This window comes from Coffea arabica, chromosome 2e (assembly GCF_036785885.1).
Source record: "Coffea arabica cultivar ET-39 chromosome 2e, Coffea Arabica ET-39 HiFi, whole genome shotgun sequence".
NCBI lineage: Eukaryota > Viridiplantae > Streptophyta > Magnoliopsida > Gentianales > Rubiaceae > Coffea > Coffea arabica.
Genome location: NC_092313.1, coordinates 41,187,223 through 41,210,414, shown reverse-complemented (window position 1 = coordinate 41,210,414; position 23,192 = coordinate 41,187,223). Strand labels below are relative to the sequence as shown.

General features: G+C 37.5%; 1 protein-coding gene across 1 annotated transcript; it reads left to right on the top strand.

Moving 5' to 3' along the window:
- Window positions 1-9,928: 9,928 nt before the first annotated feature.
- Window positions 9,929-11,837, top strand: LOC140036292 (uncharacterized). The gene is made up of 3 exons (XM_072077649.1): window positions 9,929-9,973; window positions 10,121-10,594; window positions 11,187-11,837. Exons 1-3 carry the CDS (start codon window positions 9,929-9,931, stop codon window positions 11,835-11,837), a joined length of 1,170 nt encoding a protein of 389 aa, XP_071933750.1.
- Window positions 11,838-23,192: the final 11,355 nt, after the last annotated feature.

The following is a 23,192-nucleotide window of genomic DNA, read 5'->3' as shown; positions in this document are numbered from 1 at the left end:
AAAGCTAAAGGCAGACTTCAAGTCTCTCGAATGCCAAAACCTGTTCAGGAAAACAAATAACGTGGGGTGAGCTAAAGCTCAGTGGTGCCCCAAACATGCAATCATATAAAACAAATAGCAAATAAAAAAAACTCCAAGCTTAAATTCAACAAGTAGGAAAGTGTTTAACAGCACAGAGTAGGATACAGGGCTCTCAGGAGCCATTTTCCACGAACTTGATCAAAATTAATCGCAGTTGACCCTCCGTCAACTCTCACTATCTAAAGTCCATGTAGATTCTTTTTTTTTTCTTAACACGCTCCAACCAACTTACTCCCACCGGGCCCGTCCTTCACACGAGAGAGTTTGGTATTACTCGAGTATACCTTTTATAGCCTAGTCGAGGGATTCACCCAACGACGTCACGCAAGTGGTTACCAAGTCAGGATAAGAGGCCCTCTCACCCTAAGGTGTGGTACATTCCCCTGCATGGTGGTTTAGTTGACGAGTCCACGCTCCAGTCAACAGTTGCAAGGTTTTTGGTACTTGAGTTAGGATAAGAGGCCCTCCCACCCTCAGGTGTGGTACATTCCCCCTCTCAGTACTTAACTAGTGCAAGCAGGATATTCGAGTAAACATTTCAAACAATTCACCACTCGAAAGAGCTAATGCGATAAAGTACACATTGCCCACTTTGATGGATCAGCAAAACCACATTCCAATTATCACATAACAGTCAAGAAAGCACTTTAACCAGTTAATCATAGAACAAGCACGGACACTCACCCAAAAGTGAAGCTCAAAGGTCAAGCTGGGAATCGAAGTCCACGTCCTCGCTAAACCCTAAAAACCAAGTTTTAACTATAAGTTTCACTATACAAGTTCTTATTTTATATATAAAAGATTATCTGGTATATAACTAGTTCATTTCCTCGAAATAAAAATCAACAATTCTCTTAAAAATTAAAACTAATAAAAGTGATAGAATATTTTGTATGGTTTCTTTAAAGATACCTTTCTTTCTAGAGGGTAACTAAAACCAATTTAAATCAAACAAGTTTTCTTGCCGAACAAGTTTTCTAAACCTTTTCATTTAAAGTTATTGAAATCTCGTGTTTTTGTCAGTTTTCCTCTAAAACAACTAGTCAGGAAAAATTTTATGAAAAATTTAGAGTTTGGAAGTTAGTGCAATTATTTCTTAAAAGTAATAAAGCTAGTGTAAGCAAAGAAAAGAAACAACAAGTTAGCAAGGGTTTAAAAGTCCCGACACTCGAGTTTTAGCATTATCGTACTATACTCAATTTCTATAGCTCGATACTAGGACAAAATACTTCAATAAAGCCTGGTCAAAAGTTCTCGAATTCAAAGGACCCAAAACGGACTTCACGATTCCAATTCATTTGCACATTATATTCCAAGTCGCCAATATAGCAAAATCGTAATTCAAACATCAATTTCACTAGGGCTTCGTCAATCATTAGCCCTAGGTCTCAACAGATTCAATTCTAATCAAAATTAAACCAAGAAAGTCCAAGATATCAAAACAATTCCAAATCACAATTCATGGACCTTCAAAGTACATTTCGGCCAAACCACTTAAACAATTCCACCAAAAATTTAACTCTTGTAAAAATTACTCAAATGGCCAAGAGCTTCATCAATCATTAGCTCTTGACAACAAACAATCACTTCCTACTACAATTCAATCAAAATTTCAACCCAAAACAAAAAGGAAAGTCACGGCCAACTTAACTCACAAATAACTCTAAGAATTCAGATTTTTCCCTTGTTTCTATAACCAAGTAAAATTCCAGCAATGACAATTCAAGACGTCCATCAAATCTCCGTCTTTCACTTGCTTGAAACACTAAACACATAGCTCATAATCTGTCCAACCAAAACCAAAACAAATAACACACAATTCCAAAAAATAATCTCACCAAAAGTCTCAACTAATTCGGCTAGCATCCATATACAATTTCCAGCAATATAACAATTTAACTTATAGTGCTTTGTCCATAATTTTCTTCAGTTTTTACTTTAACTCAACATGCAAAAGGTGAATAGCAAGCTACAAGCTAATCTTAAACATCCAGTATGAAAATCTCAGCTGAGATTCAAAGGAAAACTGATCAAATGCTCAACCCCCCTCTCTCGGCCACATTTTCAGTTTTTTTTTTTATCCACGACTCATTTCAGCTACATGCATGATCAAAATAATCAGCTATCTATCAGTGTTGATCCAAAACCAAGCTCAGACAACATCAAAAGCTACCATCCAACCAGAAATTCATTCAATTCTTCTCGGTTGGCTTGCATGCAAGCAGATTTTGTATCCCTTCAATTTTCTGATTTTCTCACGGCTGATTAACCTCATGCAAAGCATAACCATCCAGTTTTTAGTTAGCTAAATACACAATTAAACTCAGATTTCCACAAATTGACCAATTAAAGCTGCAATTCCAGCTCAAACTCTCGGCAATCCAATTTCTTCAAAATCAGATTTTTCCTAAGTCTTAATTCTTCATCCAACCGCACAACCCCTACATGCATGCTCATAACCAACATCATCTACCTATAATCAACTAGTTTAGGTCCAGAATTTACCTCAGCTTGAAGCTCAACACACGCGACTAGCAGCTGAAATATTTTTCTGCTCTCGGAAAGTCCAGAAATGCAGTCCGCCAACTCTCCCTCTCCCTTGCTCAAGCTTGCGACTAGAATGGAGGAAATTTAGCTCTCGGTCCTCTTCACCAGCTCACGGATGGAGTGGAGAATGAACAGCAAGTCTCTTTTTTTTTTTTTAACTTATGGGCAGGAAGGAAAAGTAAGTAGATAGCTCGGCTCTCTCTCCCACTTCACTCTCTCGGACAGCTCTTGGCAGACAAAGGGAATGGAAATGAAATGCTGTGGTGATTTGGGGTTGGTAAAATGGAGTGCGTGAAGTGGAATGTATATAGTGAAATTTGTTTAGTGGAGCTAAGTCGGTATTATAGATGGTGGAGCGCTGAAATGAAGAGTGGAATCGGCAAGATGGAGATGTTTGTATTTGAAGCTTGTTCAAGAAGGTTCCATGGCTGCATGGTTAATTTGAGATGGAGGAAAGCTAATTTGGTCTTTTAACATCTTGTCCGGCCTTCCACTTAAGCCCTCATTCGTAGACTACTTCCAAAATTTCACCCCAAATGAAATTCGATAGCCTACTAGAGTACTAGTCTCGCATAAATTAAATTATCAAGATTCAACGTCCTACGTGTAATTATAAAGGTTTCGACCTAAAATCAATTTCATCTTAATTCTAGGTTCCCGATGACGCTTAACATTATTAACACTTAAAACTAACTATCGGTATTCCAAGAATTAATATTAAAGCAATAAAATACTCTACATCAAGAAATATAAATTTTGTGATACCCCAACTTTTAGGATACTATTGTTGTTTAGTCTCAAAGAGAATATTACGGTTTCTTTATTTTAATGTTTTGTTTTACAGACTAGAAACCCTAAAATCTAGAAATAAAGTCTAATCAAAACCCTAGTTTCATTTGTGACTGACCGTTTTCTCAAATTTCTCATATTTCAATCGAAACCCTAAATTCAATTTATGGAATTGTAAAATTCCTCGCGTTTTCTCAAAAATGCCATTTTATTTAGAAATTATTCATTTATTATAGCCCTACTACCCAATCATTTCACAATAAGTGCAAATGAACATGAAAGTAAAGGTTTTCACTTTTCGTTTTCAAGTTGGAGCAAGTTAGGGCTTTCACGTTTTTCCGTAGGGTGATTTTTCGGTACGGAGCGAGGATCAAATTTGGTGCTTAAGAGTGACTTTTAGGTGAGAAATAATATGTGATTAGAAGCAATGATATAAAGTTAGTGAATAGGAAGAAAAAAAAACCTAATACGTGTGATTTAAGGAAAAACGGTGCGAACCGACGTATACCGTGCACTACCGATTGAACACACCACTTGATCACCACTTTCTTACCATACGAGCTCATTAATATTTGAGTAAAATATCTCCTTAATTTCCAGCTAGCCTTGACCGAATTTTGGGGCTGAAATTGCAAGAAAGAAAAAGAAAATTTTGCTTGGTAATTGGTGGTGACCAAGACCAATTATCCAACCTTCTTATCACCTTGGAGCTGCATTTCTTCTTCATTTTTTCTGCTGTTTGGCCGAGAGAGAGGGAGAGAAAAACCCAAGTGAGAGCTGCCATTTTTATCTTGAGTTTGTGAGTGTTAAGTGAGGAACTAAAATTCTAAACCGATTAAAGAGTGAGTTGTGAGCTTGAGAAGCTAGGGGAACCAAGAATTCCAAGAGGAGGTGAAGTATCACTCTTACAAGCTTCATTTGTTGAGGTATAAGGCTAAATCATGGCTTTGGTTCTTTTATTTTGGTTTAAGTTGTTATATAATACTTGTTTTGGTTGGATTAGTGGTGATACAAGTTGTTATGATGATTTAAAGGTGATTTATGTGAGTTAGGGTTTGAGGTATTTGCTGCCTATCCTTGCTATATGGATGATATATGTTGTATTTAAGCTTATATAAGTGGTTGTGGTGATGATTGGAGCAAGAAATCAAGAAAGGTTGCATTGAATCCCAAAATTCCAGATTTCTGGAAAATTTCAGCTCTATTCTGTCCGGTTTTATTGCACCATGTTAGAGGCCGAATTAGGCTTGGTATAAAACATGGGAGTTGTAGAGAATGGTATTTTATACGTGCTTACAAAATTTCAGCTCAATCGGAGCAATGTATCCTGTGAAAAGACCAAAATACCCTCACTATTTTAGGATGTTTCCAGTGTTCCGTTTTAGTCAGTTCATCCAGTTTATCATGTTTATTCACTAGGATCCGTGCTAATTTAGCCATTTTTCAAAACCTGAAAGTTTTAGTACTCTGTCTTAGGTTTTCAACACCTACAAGAACACCTTAAACGGACCTTGGTAGCCTGAGATATGACCATTCTAGTGTAGTACGGTTAATTAGCCGATTAGTTGGAACCTGGTTCGGTGAACTGGGAATTTGATTAGGTTACACTGGAAATTTAACCAAGTGATCTTCATGAAAGTTGTAGGACTTCATCTTAGCTTTGAAATGGTATAAGTTTCATACAAATCTGATAAGCGTAGCCTCAAATGTGTTCTTTCCGCAAAAACCCGTCAAATCTGTCTTTTGTAAACTTGATTTCCGCACTTGTTGTTAGTTGATTTTTGTCCTTGTATTGTCTTGAGCCGATTGGACGGCTATTGAAGTTAGATTTTTGAGTGTGTACTTTTGGGTTTGAATGAGAAAAATAATGAAGCCAAAATGGCTGGAAAATTAGGTAAACACAAAGGGCATGCTGCCCAAATTTACGCTCGAGGACTAGAGAAATATACTTGCGACTTGAGTAAGGGTTAAGAGTGATTACTACTTGAATCATCTAGGATATTTACGTCTTCTTTTACTGAGGTATATAAGTAAGAATTTGGCCGAACTTGTACCCTTGAGAAATAAAATAATGACTGCTCGGAGTACGTTTTCCTTGTACTTTCGACTCGAATGGCATTTCCAAGTATAAATGTTACAAAGTTATATAGTTTGAAAAGCGAGCGAGTGTTTCACGAATATTCTCCAAGTGAATTTCCATTTCTTGATTCTTATTGAATGAAACGTCTAAGTTTCGAATCTTAGTCATGTTTCAAAGTTCTCAAATTGAGTTTTATCGCAGATTTGGACTCCGAACCCGGAGTATAACCCAGACGTGATTACTAGGGGCACTTCATTTTGGTGAGTGCTTCCAAATATCTGGTTGATCTGGACACTTGTTTTGATTCTTGATCCATGAAATACATGATACGAGATTTGTTGATCGGGCAAGGGTGTACTTTATCGCACTTGCCCTAATATGATATATACTTGTTTATTATTGCAATTGATTCGATATACTTGTACTTGAGTTGTAAGTGCAGAGCGGCAGTATGTACCACACTCAATCCGAGTGGGAGGGGCCTCTCATTCCCGTCTCCGTACTTTGATTTTAATTCAGTCGATTGGAGTGTTACCTCGTCGACTTTTGGGGAACCCCAACTCACTGGGTAGTTAATCGAGTCGAGCCGGCAAGGGCTTGGTCGATTAGATAACGAACCATGGGTAGTTCGTGATGTCGAGTGGAGTGTTATCTCCTCGACTAATCGGTATACTCGAGTATTACCACCCATGTTTCTTGAGGATTTTGGGCCTAGTAGGGGGTTTGAATGGTGGACGGAGAGTAGCGTAAGTGGTGCTCTGCTGGATTGGTTCCTTTACTTGAAAGTTGACGGAGTGTCAACTACTATGTGATCAAGCTTCTGGTAATGAAATGGGAATTTGGCTCCTGAGAACCATCCGTATCCTTATACTTTGGGGTGATTATTGTTTATTGGATTACTGTTTCTTTGAAAAACTTTTACACTCGCTCATTTTGAGATTGCTACTTGACGTGTTATTGCTCACTTTTATGAACTCTTCATGCTCGTTACTTTGCTATACCGAAAATTTGTGCTTATAAATAATGGTCAATTTGCTATTTGGAACCTCACGGGCTTTTAGATCATTCCACTCCATTTGTTTTCCTTACAGGGGTACGAACGAGACGTGAGATATGTAAAGACTAGCGTAGCCTAGTTATTTTTGACTTTTGATTTGTACTCGCGCTATCACTCGATTAGGATGATTGTACTTGGATTGTATACACTTTGAATCTGTTTGGGTATATAGAGGCTTTGTATATTGATTGTGCATCAATGTAATTTATAAGATTGAATTGCGATGTATGCACGTGATACGAGTGAGTGAGTCCTGGCGAGAGTTTGGCAGGCGATCTGCCAAACCCTTTGGTACGCCTTAGGGGGCGGTGGGGTCGTCACAAATTTAACTTGGCAAAAATCAAATAATTCAATATCCTGCACAATTAAACTATTTGTGACCTAAAAAAAATTATTTTTACATACTTATTTAAGATCAACTAATAATAAAATTTATTAAAAGTCAAAAATGCAAATGCGACAAGTATATATATATATATATTTCAAGGTTCTCACAGTTTGTTTCATGGGTTTACAACCTTAAGCAAGAAAATAGGTTAGAGGACTTAAGGAACCATTTATTTCACTTTAAATCATAGGCTAACGGTCTTGAGGAGGCTTGTAGGTAGCTGACTTGAGGCTTGATTGTTTGATTACGGTTGTTTATGTGATGAATGAGATGATTATGGTTAGAAAGTGGAGAGAAATCGAAGGAAAACTTGGAAAGGAAGCTGGCCGAAAATTCTGTCCAAGTTGTTCTGTTTTTATTTCAAATTTTTTATGCTTGGTTGGCTGTGAAATTGATGGATATATGTTATATATTGTGTGTACAAAGTGCCTTTCAAAAATCGTATCGAACGGTTGCACAAAACTTGAGTTTTGGTAAAGATTCAAATCTTGAAAACGTATAGCAGGGTACTCAGATAGTGCTTCTTTGTCCAGACATAACTCCTTGTACAAAAGTCAAAATTAAGTGCCGTTTGTGGCATTCAATGCTAGACATTCATAGCTTTTCAACAGTATAAAAATCCCCTGCTAGTTCATTTTGAGTGAACCGTAGCGAATCGGAAAAATTAGCTGTTCTGTTTTAACTGTCTATTCGAATGAAACTGGGAAGCTGCATCTTGTGGCTCGATTTTGTCCCATTTGTGAAAAGATTTTCTTAATGATGTCTTCTGATAAATTGTAGCATTTAGAACCTAGTTTCCAATGCCATAAATCATTCTCAATTTGGAGTTGTATAGAGTTAGATATGGTTTGATTTCAAAGATACGACAATTGGAAACTTTTCCCTTCCTTGCTGACCGAATGATCAAATCTATTTTGGGAAATTATATTTCAAAAATTTTAGTGTCATTTAACCATAAATTGCTTATTAAATTTTTTTGGAATCTTGGTTTAAAAAATGGAGTGAATTGGGGCTGATTTTGTTGGACAAAATGTTTGAAAATGAAAGAGACGTGATGACAGATTAGCTTTGAAACATTTCACAAACTTTGGTCATTTCGTTAACTGCCTTTCCGTGCAAGTTTCTATCTAAAATTTGATAGAGAGGTAGTCCATATATGGAGGTTTAAGTATACCAAATTTGGTGTAATTTCAATATCATTTCGATGCCCAAATAATGCCCCCAAACATTGCTTCTCAAATCTGGAAATTCACTGATTAGATTACAAAAATCAAATAACTTTAAATTGTTATATCTTGTTGCTCAAAACTCCGAATTTTGTTCCATTTGTTGTGTTTGAAACTTTGTATAGAACTCTTATGGTTTTACAAATTTCAAAGGTTGATTCACTTTCTGTGAATTTTGCCAAATTTCCAAATATCGCCGAAAACCAAGACTGGTTCTGTCTTACCTTCTTGAATCAGCGACTTTGAGCTGAAAAATGAATGCTTTCTATTTAGAATCTTGAAAGAGTGTCTTCTAGGAACTTTTAGTACTTTGAATCTAGTTTCCAACGATATTAATTTTTCCATTTTTGGGACGTACCAAACTCAAAATCTGATTTTACCAAGTTTATCGCGCAAAGCTGAAAATTCATGATTTCTTGGGAAATGAGTTTTGAGAACTTTTCATCGTCTTTCGATATTGATCGCCCGTTTTAAACTTATTTTCATGGAGGATGCAAGTTTCTCTTGTGACTTTAAATCCTCACTTTTGAATCTCGATTTTCGAGATATTAAAGCTCTTTTAAGACATTGTCTTTGTATTACGCCTTTATACATTCTTCCTTGTTTGGCAAGGGGTTGTAAGTAATTGTGAGTGATAGTTAATTATTATTCCTTCAAACGCTCAAGAGGATCATGAAGAGAATCTCGGAGCCAACCACTAAAGATCTTATTTGCACTTACTCACTTATTTTGAATTGGTGAGTGTCAAGTGCATGAATTATTGAAATTACTTCAATTGCTTCTCATTGATTAAATGGTTTAGAACTGTCGAGTCGAGTGTGTACTTTATCGTACTCATTCTCTTTTAATTGGTTATATGATTGAATTGCTCATAATTGAATTGTATATGGTTGATTAAATATCGATTGGAGTGAACCTCATCGACTTATAATTGTAATTGGGGGACGCCCAAATCTCAATTGGCCGACCTTGTGACTCGAGCTAGCATGGGCTTGGTCGAGAAGCTCGGTGAACCATGAGATAATTAAAAGCTTGGCCTATTAAGAGATCTCGCTTGGCATACTCGTGGAGTAGTGTCTTTTATAAAAGAGGTGTGGGTTTGGAGCAGGGTGTGTAACGGGGAACAGGAGAGAAGAGTAAGTGGAGTTCTACGGACTTAATACCTACCCGGTTGACGGAGTGTCATCACGGGAAAGTATTTGATCGAGTCTTGGCGAAGCGAGTGGAATCTAGCTCCTAAGAGCTCCTGCATCCTTGTTGAATGTGTGTTATTATTAATTGTGAATTATTTGAACTTTCTTGTTTTAATTCTCGTACAAATGCCATGGTTATGTGAACTATGTGTTTGCATGTTTTCTTGGTTTCACTGAGCGTCAGCTCACCCCATTAGTTTGTTCTTCCTTAATAGGAGCTCGGAATGGAAAGAATTTTGGGGAAAGCCGACTTGTTTACTTTTGATTAGAATTTTGGGATGTAATTGACTAGTTGACTCATAGTAGTTGTATTTTGGGAAGGTTGACGTAATTTTGAGAATTTGTGGTGTAAGACTTGAAAGTTTATTTAAGGGAGAGACTTCCCCTTATTCTGACTTTTATATTTGGTTGTGTACCTTTAAGTTTAAATTTGACTTGTATCGAGTCCTGGCGAGAGTTGGGCAGGCATTCCGCGGATATCCTTGGGTTCGCCCTTGGGAGAAGTGGCGGCATCACAAATTCTCTGGTGGTTGTGACTCGGAGATAGCTGAAAATTGGCTGGAAAATATGGTTAACATATTTGATGCTTTGAAATACTCGGAGGAGAGACAGGTAACATTCGCAGTATTCCAATTCGAGGGGGCGGTTCAATCCTGGTGGAATGTTATTCGAGCCAAATGGGAGAGGAAGAGAGTACCTTGGACTCGGATGAACTTTACCAGAGAATTTAATAAAAAATATATTCCTCCGATAATCCAGGTAAAGAGGGAGGATGAGTTTATAAGGCTTCGGCAAGGGACGATGAGTGTAGCTGAGTACGAGACTCAGTTTACTAAATTATCAAAATTTGTCCCTCAATTGGTTATCACAGAGCCAAAACGGAAAAGGCGATTCATACAGGGGTTGAATTTGGAGATACAGGAAGCCTTAGTTGCTGCACCAATAAGCACTTTTGGTAAGGTCCTTGAGAGAGCTCAGAGGATAGAAAATGCTAAATTTCAATTGAAAGCTTTTCAAGCTTGGAAGAGGAGTATACCTAACAATAATTCTGAAAAATCTAGAGAGAATGCACCACTTCCTAAAGCTGGTAGAGGAGTGGGTGGAATAAGACTTGCCCCACTTCCACTCCTACCCCAAAGGAAATTTGAAGGAGTCCCGGCTAGAGGAGCTCAGTTGGGGAAGGGACAATATGGGGGTTTATCTCGAGGAAGTCAAGTGACGACACCTCGTTCAGTATGTAATACTGTGGGAAGGCGAATCATACCGAAAATGATTGCTGGGTAAAGGGTAAAAAATGTTTAGTATGCGGTAGCACTAACCACCAGGTCAATAGTTGTCTGAAGAGGGGCCAGAAGGAGATAAGCGTTCAATCGTCAAATTAGAATACCCGTAGATCGGCCAACGAGAGAGGTAGCAAGCCAAGGGTACCTGCCAACGAGAGAGGTAGCAGATCCAGGGTAACGGCCAGGGTTTATGCATTAGATCGGTAACAGGCCTCTGAGACAACGAAAGTGGTGGAAGGTACGCTTCTTGTCTTCCATCGATTTGCTCGAACTTTAATTGACCCTGGTGCAACCCATTCTTTTGTGAAGCCTGAATTTATGTGTGGCATTGATATGAAACCAACCAAGTTATCATATGATTTGGAGGTTAAAACGCCAACTGGTGAACATACTTTGATAACTAATATGGTTTATAAGGATTGTGAATTTTGGGTTGGAGAAAGGAAATTTGTTGTAGATCTAATAGCCTTGCCTATTTGGGGATATGACGTCATCATAGGCATGGATTGTTTAGCTCGGTATAATACCCAATTGAACTGTAGAATCAAGGTAGTAGAATTTCGTATACCGGGAGAACCAATCCTACGTTTGTAAAAGGAAAATTGGCATCCTCTGCTCTTATTTCAGGAATACAAGCTAGAAAATTATTGTATAAAGGAGCACAGGGATATTTGGCCTATTTGATTAACACTAAAAAAGACAAGGTAAAAATTGAGGAAGTGCCGGTAGTGAAAGATTATTTGGATATGTTTCCTGAGGAGTTAACATCTGTACCTCCTGAGAGAGAGGTGGAGTTCAAAATTAAATTATTGCCTGGAACAATTCCCATCTCTAAAACTCCTTATAGAATGGCCCCACCTAAAGCGTACTCTGCTCTAATTTCAGGAATACAAGCTAGAAAATTATTGTATAAAGGAGCACAGGGATATTTGGCCTATTTGATTAACACTAAAAAAGACAAGGTAAAGATTGAGGAAGTGCCGGTAGTGAAAGATTATTTGGATATGTTTCCTGAGGAGTTAACATCTGTACCTCCTGAGAGAGAGGTGGAGTTCAAAATTAAATTATTGCCTGGAACAATTCCCATCTCTAAAACTCCTTATAGAATGGCCCCACCTAAACTTAAGGAACTAAAAATACAATTACAAGATTTGTTAGAGAGGGGTTTTATACAATTGAGTGAATCTCCATGAGGAGCCCCAGTTTTATTTGTGAAGAAAAAGGATGGGAGTTTGAAATTGTGTATAGATTATCGAGATCTAAATAATGCCACTATTAAGAATAAATACCTTCTACCCAATATTGATGAGTTGTTTGATCAATTACAAGGTGCAATGGTATATTCTAAGATAGACCTCAGGCAGGGGTATTATCAGTTAAATATAAGAAGGGAAGATGTACCAAACACTACTTTTAATACCCGCTATGGGCATTATGAATTTTTGGTGATGTCTTTTGGATTGACTAATGCCCTGACAACATTTATGAATCTGATGCATCGAGTATTTAGACCATATATGGACCAATTTGTAGTAATATTTATTAATGATATTCTGATATATTCTAAAACTTGAGAAGAACATGAGTAATATCTGAGAATAATGTTACAGGCATTGAGAGAGCACCAATTGTATGCTAAGTTTAGCAAATGTGAGTTCTGGTTGGAGAAAGTGTCTTTTTTGGGACATATAATTTTGAAGGAAGGAAACGCTGTAGATCCGGCCAAGGTGGAAGCTGTTATTGAATGGAAACAACCGGAGTGTCCCACATAAGTACGGAGTTTCTTGGATTTAGCGGAATATTACCGAAGGTTCATAAAATATTTTTCTAAAATTGCCGAACCCTTAACTAATTTGACTAAGAAACATGGCAAATTCATTTGGGATGCTAAGTGTGAAGCTAGTTTCCAGGAATTCAAAAAGCGGTTGACTATGGCCCCAGTTTTGACATTGCCAAATGGAAAGGATGGATTTGTAGTATATACGGATGCATCGAAGGAAGGGTTGGGATATGTGTTAATGCAAAATGGGGGAGTAATTGCATACGCCTCTCGAAAATTAAAGCCCCATGAACAAAATTACCCGACCCACGATTTAGAATTGGCTGCCATTGTTTTTGCTTAAAGAAGTGGAGACATTATTTATATAGGATAACTTTTGAAGTTTATACTGATCATAAGAGTTTAATATATTTATTCTCTCAAAAGGAGATGAATTTGAGGCAGCGGAGGTGAATGGAATTTTTAGAAGATTATGACTGTACCATTAAGTATCATCCAGGGAAGGCGAATGTAGTAGCTGTCGCGCCCCATTTTTTGAGAAAAATGAAAGTAAAGGTTATTTGAAGTCATAATGTTTAGTGTGCATGAAATGTGTGAAATGTGTGAATGTGAGAAATAAAGGGAAAGGCCATGGGACTTTTTAAATGCGACGGTTTGGCCAAAATGATAATCTAAAAAGGTTTTTAAACATAAAAGTAGGAGTCGCCACTTGGTATTGAGTTAGGGTATACCAAATCACCCAAAAAGTAGTTTTTGAAAAAATGAAGCAAAAACCTTTTTAGATGACTCATAGTCTACGAAAATCAAAGAGACGAGTTCGGGGGTCACGGTTGATGAAAGGGAAGGCAAAAACAAAGTCTAAGGCACCCTTTTACCCTAGCCTAAGCTAGTTGCGTGATTTAGTGACAATTTTCTTATTTCTACCTAAAAGATGTATTGCATTTTGGATGCGTCTAACATGAATGCAAATCTAAATCTAATGAGTGGTTTAAAAAGGATAAAATGTCTCTTTAGAGGCTCGATTGGTCCTAATCACATGAATTGTGATAGCCAATGGTGAACCCTCAAAGAGATCACGAATAAATGCAAATGAATGCTCGAGTAATAATGAGGAAAAATGAGTGTGTGCGAAAAATGTCTTTGAGTGTAGAAACGAGTGCCAGGTGCAAATGTGCAAAGTGCAAGTGTGCAAATGGGTGTGTAAAGTGCAAGGGTGCAAATGAGTATGTAAAAGTGCACGTGTAAAGTGCAGGTGTGCAAATGAGTATGTAAAGTGTAAATGTGCAGATGTGAGAGAGCGTAAAGTGATAGTGTGAAGAGTGAGAATGTATAAGATGAGAGTGTGTGAGGTGAAAACGTGAACAAATGATAGTGTGTAAAGTGAGAGTATGCAAATGGTAATGTGCCTTGGAAATGCATGAACCCTAGAGGAATGCAAGCAAGACGGGTACGGGGAGACCCTAAATCGTGACTTTTGATTTGCCTTTTAGTTGGAAAGAAACGAGCGTGCTAAGGCTATGTGTAGCCATACTCGTCCGTTTCCCTTACCAGAAGAGTGACTCCCTAACCTATGCAAGCAAATGAGCTAGTCTAAAAAATGAGAATGCAACCCTAAATGTGTAAGAGAAAGGTGAGAGGAGCATGCAGAAATGAGAAATACTAAAATGAAAATATGCATGAAGTTGTAGTGAGGCATGCAGATATGACACTAGCGAAAGGGGGACAGCCTTATTAGGTCTAGCATTGGACTAGCCCATTAACTAACGTTCTCTTAGAAGCATTGGGCAATATAAGAGCTCGGGGGGAAGACCATGACTAGCATTGGACTAGCCACGGTAACGTGCATTCCATTCACATAATCAGATATAATGCTAAAAGCAAATAGACATGCAAGGCACATATTTTCACATAGCACATAGCACATAAGCATGCTTATCTAGATGCAGAAACCTAGGGAAAGCAATTAAACACATAGGTATAAACATGCAAATCACACAAGGCAAACAAGCCCTAACTATTACATTAGGGGGGCCCTACTACAATCTAAAAGGGGGAAATGAAATAAATAATTAAAATAAATACCTAATTTTTTCAAATTTGACATTCAATTGCCTTTCAAATGATCAAAATTGAACTAAAATAAATATACAAAACTAAAGACAATAAATAAGTAAATAAAATAATAAATATAAAACACTTTCAATAGGCATGCAGTTAAACACATAAAGTCACATAGGGCACGTAGGATCAAATAAAATGAGGAATAATGGTTAGGGTGTACCTCCCTTGAGTCGGGGCCCTAATGGAGTGAAATTTTCTTATTTACCCTCCAAAAACAAAGAAAAGGCCAAGGTATCACTTTAATTAAGAAAATATGCAAACACAAGCTCAATTGGTCATAAAACCCTTAAAATTATGAATTAAGTGCAATTTAAACAAAGCATGGTGGTTAATTGAAGCAAACAAGCAATGAAGTTGCGAAATTAAAGATGCCAAGGACCAAATTGCAAATACCAAAAAGTTTTTAGGGCCTAATCATGATTTCCAAAACTTCGGGGCAAAAATTGAAGGAAAGATAAAGTTCAGGGACTAATTTGCAATTGTAGCAGGGACCCGATTGAAAGAAAACTAAATTATGTGAACCGTAGCACAAATAGCCAAGGATTAAAGGTCAAAATGTACAAAACATGAAGAGAACTAAGTCCAGGGGTCAATTTATGTTTAAATCATGACTTAATTGAACAAGATCTAGAAGTTATGCAGGCTTTAATGGGATTTCACCAAAGGGCAGGGGGCAAATTGTAAATTCATAAACATTTCCCAGCCCAGTTCGTCTTACTCATGAGGCTCAGCTCTATTTCCCTCTGAAAACGTGACTGAATCTCACATATTTGCTTAAGCAACTTTTGATGAAACTAGCCTCTACCAATGCCCCAAGATTTTCGAAACAGCCCACATCTATTGACAAAACCCATCTCTCGCTACCATGAAAATCAGCTACCATGTTTTGACAAAACATTGAACTTGCTGTCTATTCGGTTTCTTCACACTCAAAAATGCAGACAAATCATCTTTCAATTAGAATTTTCACTCAGGCATTTCATCGAACAGGTTAGGGGCATTAAAAATTTCATCAATTCTTTGCTCCATTGAGACTACAATCGGCCCCAAAATTATCAGAAATCCAAAAAATTTAGCCCAATCAACACATAAACCATGTATGTTCTTAAAATCATGAACAATCGACATGAAAATTTGCCATAGCAACTCACGGCAGACATGCTTTGAAAGAAATACTGAAATGTAAAGGAAAAGAGCAACTCACGGTGTTCTCTCGGTGAAGCTTTGTAGGTAGTAATGGACGATTCCGGTGAGATGGTGGCGGCTATGAGCGGCGGCGGCTCCGGCAGCTCTTCAGATGAACCTTCCTTGCTCTGTTTTTTCACAGTTTTGCTCCTCTGCTTTTCCTTGGCTCTGGTTTATTGCCGAAGCCTTTCTCTTCTATTTTTCTTTTGTTTCGTCCCAGAGTTTCCTTTTTCTTGTCTAGCTCTCACTCAAGGTTCCTCACTCTACCCGAAAACTTCCCAATTTCCCCAAGCTCCTCCCTTTTTCTTCGCTTGCCTTTCTTCCCAGCCTGCCCGTAGCTTTTCTTTCTTCCTCCTGTTTTTCAGTTCTTCCTGGCCGCCGCCCCTTTTCCCTGTTTTCCTTTGCTTTTTTTTTTCTGGTTCCTCTCGCTGCCTCCCCAATCTCCCTTGTTTTTTTTTTTTCCAGTTTCCTTGCTTCCTTAGCCGAGAGCTCTCTCTCGGTTCTCTCTATCTTCCTCTCAGCCGTCACACACTCTTTATCTGCTCTCCTCCAATTTTTTCAGCCGTCACTTCTTCACCGTCACCTCTTCTTTTCTTTTTATCTTGCCTTCCGCCGTCACCAGAGTCCCTTGTTTTCCTCTCCCCAGCCGACAATGCCTTTTTCTCTGGCCCCTCTCTTGTTTTTGTTCCTCCGCCCTCAGGACTTCAAAGCTCCCCTTTTTTTTTTCTTTTTTTCTCTGTTTTTTTGTTTGATTTTTTCCAAAATTATCTAAACCAAACAAGTGTCCCAACACCTCACCTTCTAGGTATTGTGTTGTCAAAGACACAAAGGGACATTTGTCCCACATGCAAGCTTACACATATTCACACATTTTCCTTATTATATTTTTATATATTATTATTTTTTTGTAAACAACTTTTTGTGGAAATTTTCTTTTTTCTGAAATTTAATACTAAAAACGTCTTAAAAATAAAAATTAAGAGACTAATAAGCAAGAAATGAATAATAAATATATTTAATCAATAAAAATAAAAATAATAATGCTAAATTAAAAGGATTTGGTATCTAAAATGCTAAAAATCTAAAAATAAAACCATGAGATTGATAAAATAAAAAATAGATAATAATTATCACTAAAATAAAATAAAAATAATTTAAAATTTTGGTGTCTACAGTAACTGGTGCTCTAAGTAGGAAGGTTCAGATAGCAGGATTAATGATTAAAGATTGGAGTTTGTTGGAGAAGGTGGGGGAATGGACCCTTAATTAGAGCAACAAAAGGTGATTTTCGGAGGAATTGTAGTGAAATCTTCGTTGTTGGAACGTATTAAAGAAGCACAGAGAAATGACCCCATGGTACAAAAGTGGATGGAAAGGGAAAGAAAGAAGAAATGATGGAATATAAAATGGGATTTGAGGGGATATTGAAGTTTCGAGATTGGATAGTTGTGCTAAGAAATGAAGAGTTAAGGAGGGAAATCCTAGAAGAGGCACACCGTTCTAAATACACCGTACATCTCGATAGCAACAAGATGTAACAGGATTTGAAAAAGTTGTACTATTGAGATATTATGAAGAAAGAGATCGCTCAATTTGTTCAAACTTGTATCAATTGTCAACAAGTTAAAGTTGAACACCAGAAGCCATCGGGATTGTTGCAATCTCTAGAAATCCCTGAGTGGAAATGGAAAAATATTACAATGGACTTCGTGTCGGGATTACCACGGTCCCCAAGGGGTTATGACGCGATATGGGTAATAGTGGATCGTTTGACTAAATCAGCTCATTTCTTACCAATAAATATGAAATACTCTCTTGAGAAGTTGGCCAAATTGTATTTGGATGAAATTATTAGACTGCACACGGTACCCATAAGTATAGTGTCGGATAGGGATCCTCGGTTTGTGTCACGATTTTGGAAACAAATGCAAGAGGCGTTGGGTACTAAGTTAAGTCTTAGTACCACTTACCATCCTCAAACCGATGGACAATCAGAAAGGACTATCGAGACTTTGGAAGATATGTTAAGGGCGTGTGTAATGGATTTCGGGGGTAGTTGGGATCAACACTTGACTTTAGTTGAATTTGCCTATAATAACTGTTATTATTCTTCCATACGAATGACTCCATATGAAACTCTTTATGGAAGGAAGTGTCGATCACCAATTTATTGGGATGAAGTGGGGGAGAGGAAGGTGTTGGCTCCTGAAAAGGTACCGTGGGTTGAACAGGCGTATGAGAAAGTGAAAATAATTCGCCAAAGAATTCAGGCAGCTCAAAGTAGACGGAAAAGTTATGCTAATAACTGGAGAAAGAATTTGGAATTCAAAGTGGGCGATAAGATATATCTCAAGGTTACTTCACTAAAAGGTTTAGAGTTTGGAAAAAGAAAGAACCTTAAACCTATATATGTAGGACCTTTTAAAATTCTTCGATGGATAGGGAAAGTAGCATATCAACTGGAGCTGCATGCGAATTTGTTCAAAATATATGACGTTTTTCACGTCTCATTATTAAAGAAATATCATCCAGACCCGACCCATGTGTTACAACCCGAAGAAATTGAGATCAATGAGTCACTGACCTACTCGGAGCAACCCGTGAAAATTTTGGATCAAGAGGTGAAATTATTAAGAAATAGGCAGATACCTCTTGTTAAAGTCCTGTGGAAACACCAGCGATTGGAGGAAGCAACCCAGGAACTGGAAGATAAAATGCAAAAAGAATACCCGGAACTTTTTATGATTAAAGGTACGAATTTCGAGAACGAAATTTTTTTTAAGGCGGGAAGGATGTGAGAACTCGAGAAAATTATGTGTATGTTTTGTATTATTTTCTTATAATTGCATTAATATTGGAAATATATATATATATATAACAAATAAATGGTTAAATTAAATGCTTAATTGAATTCCTATAAAAATTAAGAATTTATAAATATCCTAGAATGGAATAAAAATTTTCAGGGTGTATACAAATTAGAACAAATAAAATTTGGAATCAATGAGTTAGATAATAAAATTATGGACCCTTAGTAGGAAAATAAGCTAAAACCAAAGGACCAATTTAACCCTAAAGGTTAGACAATTCACCATGCAAGCCCAAAAGAGAACTTTAGTTCCTGGACAACCGAGGACTTAGGCAACCAAATGCTCAACAAAACTTGGGCGGTGATTGAGAGAAACCAAAGAAAAATCCACAGCCAATGGTCTGTTAAATCCAAACGGTGACCGAGAGGAAAAAGAGAAAACTATTTGCTAAAAATTTGGGCGGTGGCTGAGAACAAACCTCAGTTCCCCTCTTTACCAAACCAACCTTGAGCTGGGTTGAACTACCATACGGCCAACAAAAATAAGCCATCAGGATTTTTTTTTGAGCAGAAACCGAGAGAAAAAAACATTGGAGTTTGGTTTGAGTAGGAGCAGCTTAGAAGAGTGTACCACCGACTGGAAACATTGACCATTGAGTAGCATAACTTTCTTCTGATCCTTAAGTCTTCTAAGTAGAGAACTAAATGAGTATAAGAAGAAAAATTTGTTGGCCATATCAATTCACCGACTGCAGTAGAGAGCAACGAACTAGACAATTGTCTTTCTTTCTTCCTTCCTTTCTAGAATAGAAATGAGAGTGTAGAATTGAGTGTGAGAGTGGGAGAGAAAGCTTGGCCAGCTTCATCACTAACTAACCAAAAGCAAGAAAGAGTACTGCAAGGAAAATGAGAGAAGCTGGAGCTAGGACCTGAAGGAATTGAAGCAGGGAGTTAGAGCAGCCTGTCGTTAACGGATTTTAGGGAGAAAAGGGTAAGAACCTGTACTAATCTCCTGCTTATTCTGTATAACTGGAATAATACATGAGCTGCATGTGAATTTAGCAAAGAAAATAAGTTCTTAGCTAAGATGAAACTCGGCCAACTTCATCCGAGAGGGAAAAACTGGATATGTAGCTTACCAATTGAGAATATGGAGCCATTTTCATTCAAGAATTCAGGTTATATGTTCAAACACTGATTCTATCTGGGAATTTAAAACAAAGTTGTTAACTTTGGAATGAGTTTTGCAGGAAACAGTTAAACGATTCTGCTAAAACTGACCGAAGGAGAATGATGGAAATATTCTAGTTTTCGCTATTGAATTTGATTGCAGAATCTTAATTTTATAATTCAAACACCTTCTAACATATTAACTCTAACATACATGCCGAATTTTAGATGAAATGGTAGTTAAGTAAGCCTTCTATGATGTTTTGGAAACTCTAAGGTAACTTATTATGTGACAGCCCCACCTCCCCCTAAGGCGAACCAAAGGGTTCGGCGGACCGTCTGCCCAGCTCTCGCCGGGACTCAGTCGTTCACTCAAGCAAATCAGAAATAAAACCACAAGAAAGAGCAAAACAAGGATCCAAAACTTAAAACAAAATTATATACATTGTTATCTCAGAAGGAAGTACAACCGTCGAATATACAGAGGTTCTCAATTCACCATACAACCAGCCCGTGCCAAGCACTAGGGCGAGAACCATTACAAAACCAAAGAACTAGACCAAGCTAGTCTATACAGAGCTCTCGTCCTTGCTCGTCTTCCCCTGTTAAGGAAAACAAAACTAAAGGGATGAGTTAAAAGCTCAGTGAGGTTCCGAACACATAAGCAGCAATCCATCCAAAACATTAAATATAGAATTTCAATAATTCAAGTAACATTTACAATGGAAAACGATAATAACACATACATTAAAAGGATACAAGCTCACAAGGAGCCATTTGTTCGTTCGTTCATTCGTTCTCCTGACATTCCCCTTATTCCTCCATTCACTTGAAAATGCATTTTTGTAAGTAAAACCCTCGTTCGTTCATTCATTTCATTCACCCCCTTCCCAGACATTGGCCGGGCTCCACCAGACTTCAAGGTAATACTCGAGTATACCAAACGTTCACACCCAGGATCACCATATCGCCCGACCGAGTCCGCTTTTGGCTCGAGTCGATCGGTAACGAAGGGCAGGGCCCAGTTCAGCCAAACGGCTTACATTCATGCGCAACTAGCATTTAATCATTAATCATTGAAAATTTCACATTTATTTAGGTCGAGTGAGATAAAGTACACACTCGCCTAGAAAACTCGTTTTAACAATCATTGAAAGCACTTAACACATTATCAATCAATAATAACAAGCCAACAAGTCAAGGAAATATAACAAACAAGGAACACTCACCTATTTACGTAAAACAACATGCAAATATCCTTCCAGATATTACCTCAGTTACCGAGAAAACCTAAGAGTAAATGAGAAAGAATATTACAGTCTATCTAGCACAAACAAGTAAGTGAAATCAAAGAAAAACCGGCAAATGATAAGTAAAACGTATAAAGACGCCTTTATAGTGAAAAGGGGATATTTGGATCGGAGGACGAAAATAACTAGGGTTTCATAAACCAAACACAAAACTAACTCAAGCGGGTTATAAAATGTCCGGCGGAAAACACTTGGACCAAAGACAACTTGGACTCCAACGAGATAGGCTAAAAATATTGTTTTCGGAATCGTTTAGATAGTTTAAAATCACCTCATACCCAAGCAGCTAGTATAGATTAAATGTCATGATAAAATCATGTGAAAAGGAGGACAATACTACCTTACGTTCACACTTAAAACCTCACTTAAAAGTGGTTCACTTGTGGCCGAGAAAACCCTAAATTATACCTCTATATTTTGGGAAAGAGTAAGTAGCATTTGAAGTGTTAAACTAAAGAGGTATCATGTTTTAAAATGGAAAGCCGGTCATGGTATTGGCCAAACAAAAGTATACAAGTTCAAATAGAAACTTAGCCCTCGAGCGAAAATTTGGGCAGCACGCCCTTTGTATTTACCTATTTTTTCAGCCATTTATGGCTTCATTGTTTTCCTCTATCAATCCCAAAGTTACACTCAATATCATCTCATTTCAATAGCCATTCCATAGGCTTAAAGTCATATAAGTACAAAAATTCAAGTGAACAATAAGTGCGGAAATGAGCTTTAGTAAAAGACAGATTTGATAGGGTTTTACGGAAAGGACACATCCGAGGCTACGCTTATCGGATTGGTGTGAAACTTATACCATTTCGAAGCTAAGACGATGTCCTACATCTTTTATGAAGATCACTTGGTCTAATTTCCAGTGTAACCTAATCAAATTCCCAGTCACAAAACCAGGTTTCAACTAATCGGCTAAGTAACTGTACTACATTTAAATGGTCATATCTCAGGTTACCAAAGTCCGTTTAAGGTGTTCTTGGAGGCGTTGGAAACCTAAGACAGAGTACTAAAACTTTCATGTTTTGGAAAATGGCTAAATCAGCACGGATCATAGTGAATAGATACGGTCAACTAGATGAACTGTCTAAAACGGATCACTGGAAACATCCTAGGGCAGCGAGGGTATTTTGGTCTTTTCACAGGCTACGTTGCTCCGATCTGGCTGAAATTTTGTAGAAACCTATAAATATCATTCTATACAACTTTCATGTTTTATTATAAGCCTAATTCGGACTCTAACATGATGCAATAAAACCGGACAGAATAGGGCTATAATTTTCCAGAAATCTGGAATTTTGGGATTCAATGGAAACTTTCTTGATTTCTTGCCTCAATCCACCACCACAACCTCCTATATAAGCTTAGATACAACATATATCATCCATATAGCAAGTATAGGCAGAAATCATCAAACCCTAACTTACATATATCACCTTTAAAATCATCACAACAACTTGTATCACTACTAATCTAACCAAAACATGAATTATATAACAACTTAAACCAAAATAAAAGAACCAAATCCATGGGTAGACCTTATACCTCAACAAATGAAGCTTGCAAGAATAATACTTCACCTCCTCTTGGAATTTTCGTTTCTCCTAGCTTCCCAAGTTCACAACTCACACTTTAATCGGTTTAGAATTTTGTTCCTCACTTGGATGGCTCAACTCAAGATGAAGGAAGTTTGTTTCTTGCTCTCTCTTTCTCCTCTCTTTGTCTCGGCCAAGCAGCAGAAAAATGAAGGGAAATTGAAGCCAACAAGATGATAAGAAGGTTGGACTTAGCTTGGTCAAGGAGCCATAGGGGTGTGACACTTGTCACCACCAAAGCCAACAAAAATTTCTTTTTCTTTCCTTGCATTTTTAGCCCTAAATTTCGGTCAAAGCCAGCTAGAAATAAGGAGATATTTTGCTCAAATATTAATGAGCTTGTATGGTAAGAAAGTGGTGGTCAAGCGGTGTGTTCAATCGGTAGTGCACGGTTCACGTCGGTTCGCACCGTTTTTCCTTAAATCACACGTACTAGGGTTTTTACTTCCTATTCACTAACTTTTTATCATTTCTTCTAATCACATATTATTTCTCACCCAAAAGTCACTCTTAAGCACCAAATTTGATCCTCGCTCCGTGCCGGATAATTACACGACGGATACACGAAAAATCCTATT

Coding starts and splice junctions, on each gene's coding strand:
- LOC140036292 (XM_072077649.1), top strand. CDS start 9,929: ATGGTTAACATATTTGATGCTTTGAAATACTCGGAGGAGAGACAG. Junction 9,974..10,120: donor AATACTCGGAGGAGAGACAG/GTAACATTCGCA, acceptor CCGATAATCCAG/GTAAAGAGGGAGGATGAGTT. Junction 10,595..11,186: donor AAGTGACGACACCTCGTTCA/GTATGTAATACT, acceptor ATTGAACTGTAG/AATCAAGGTAGTAGAATTTC.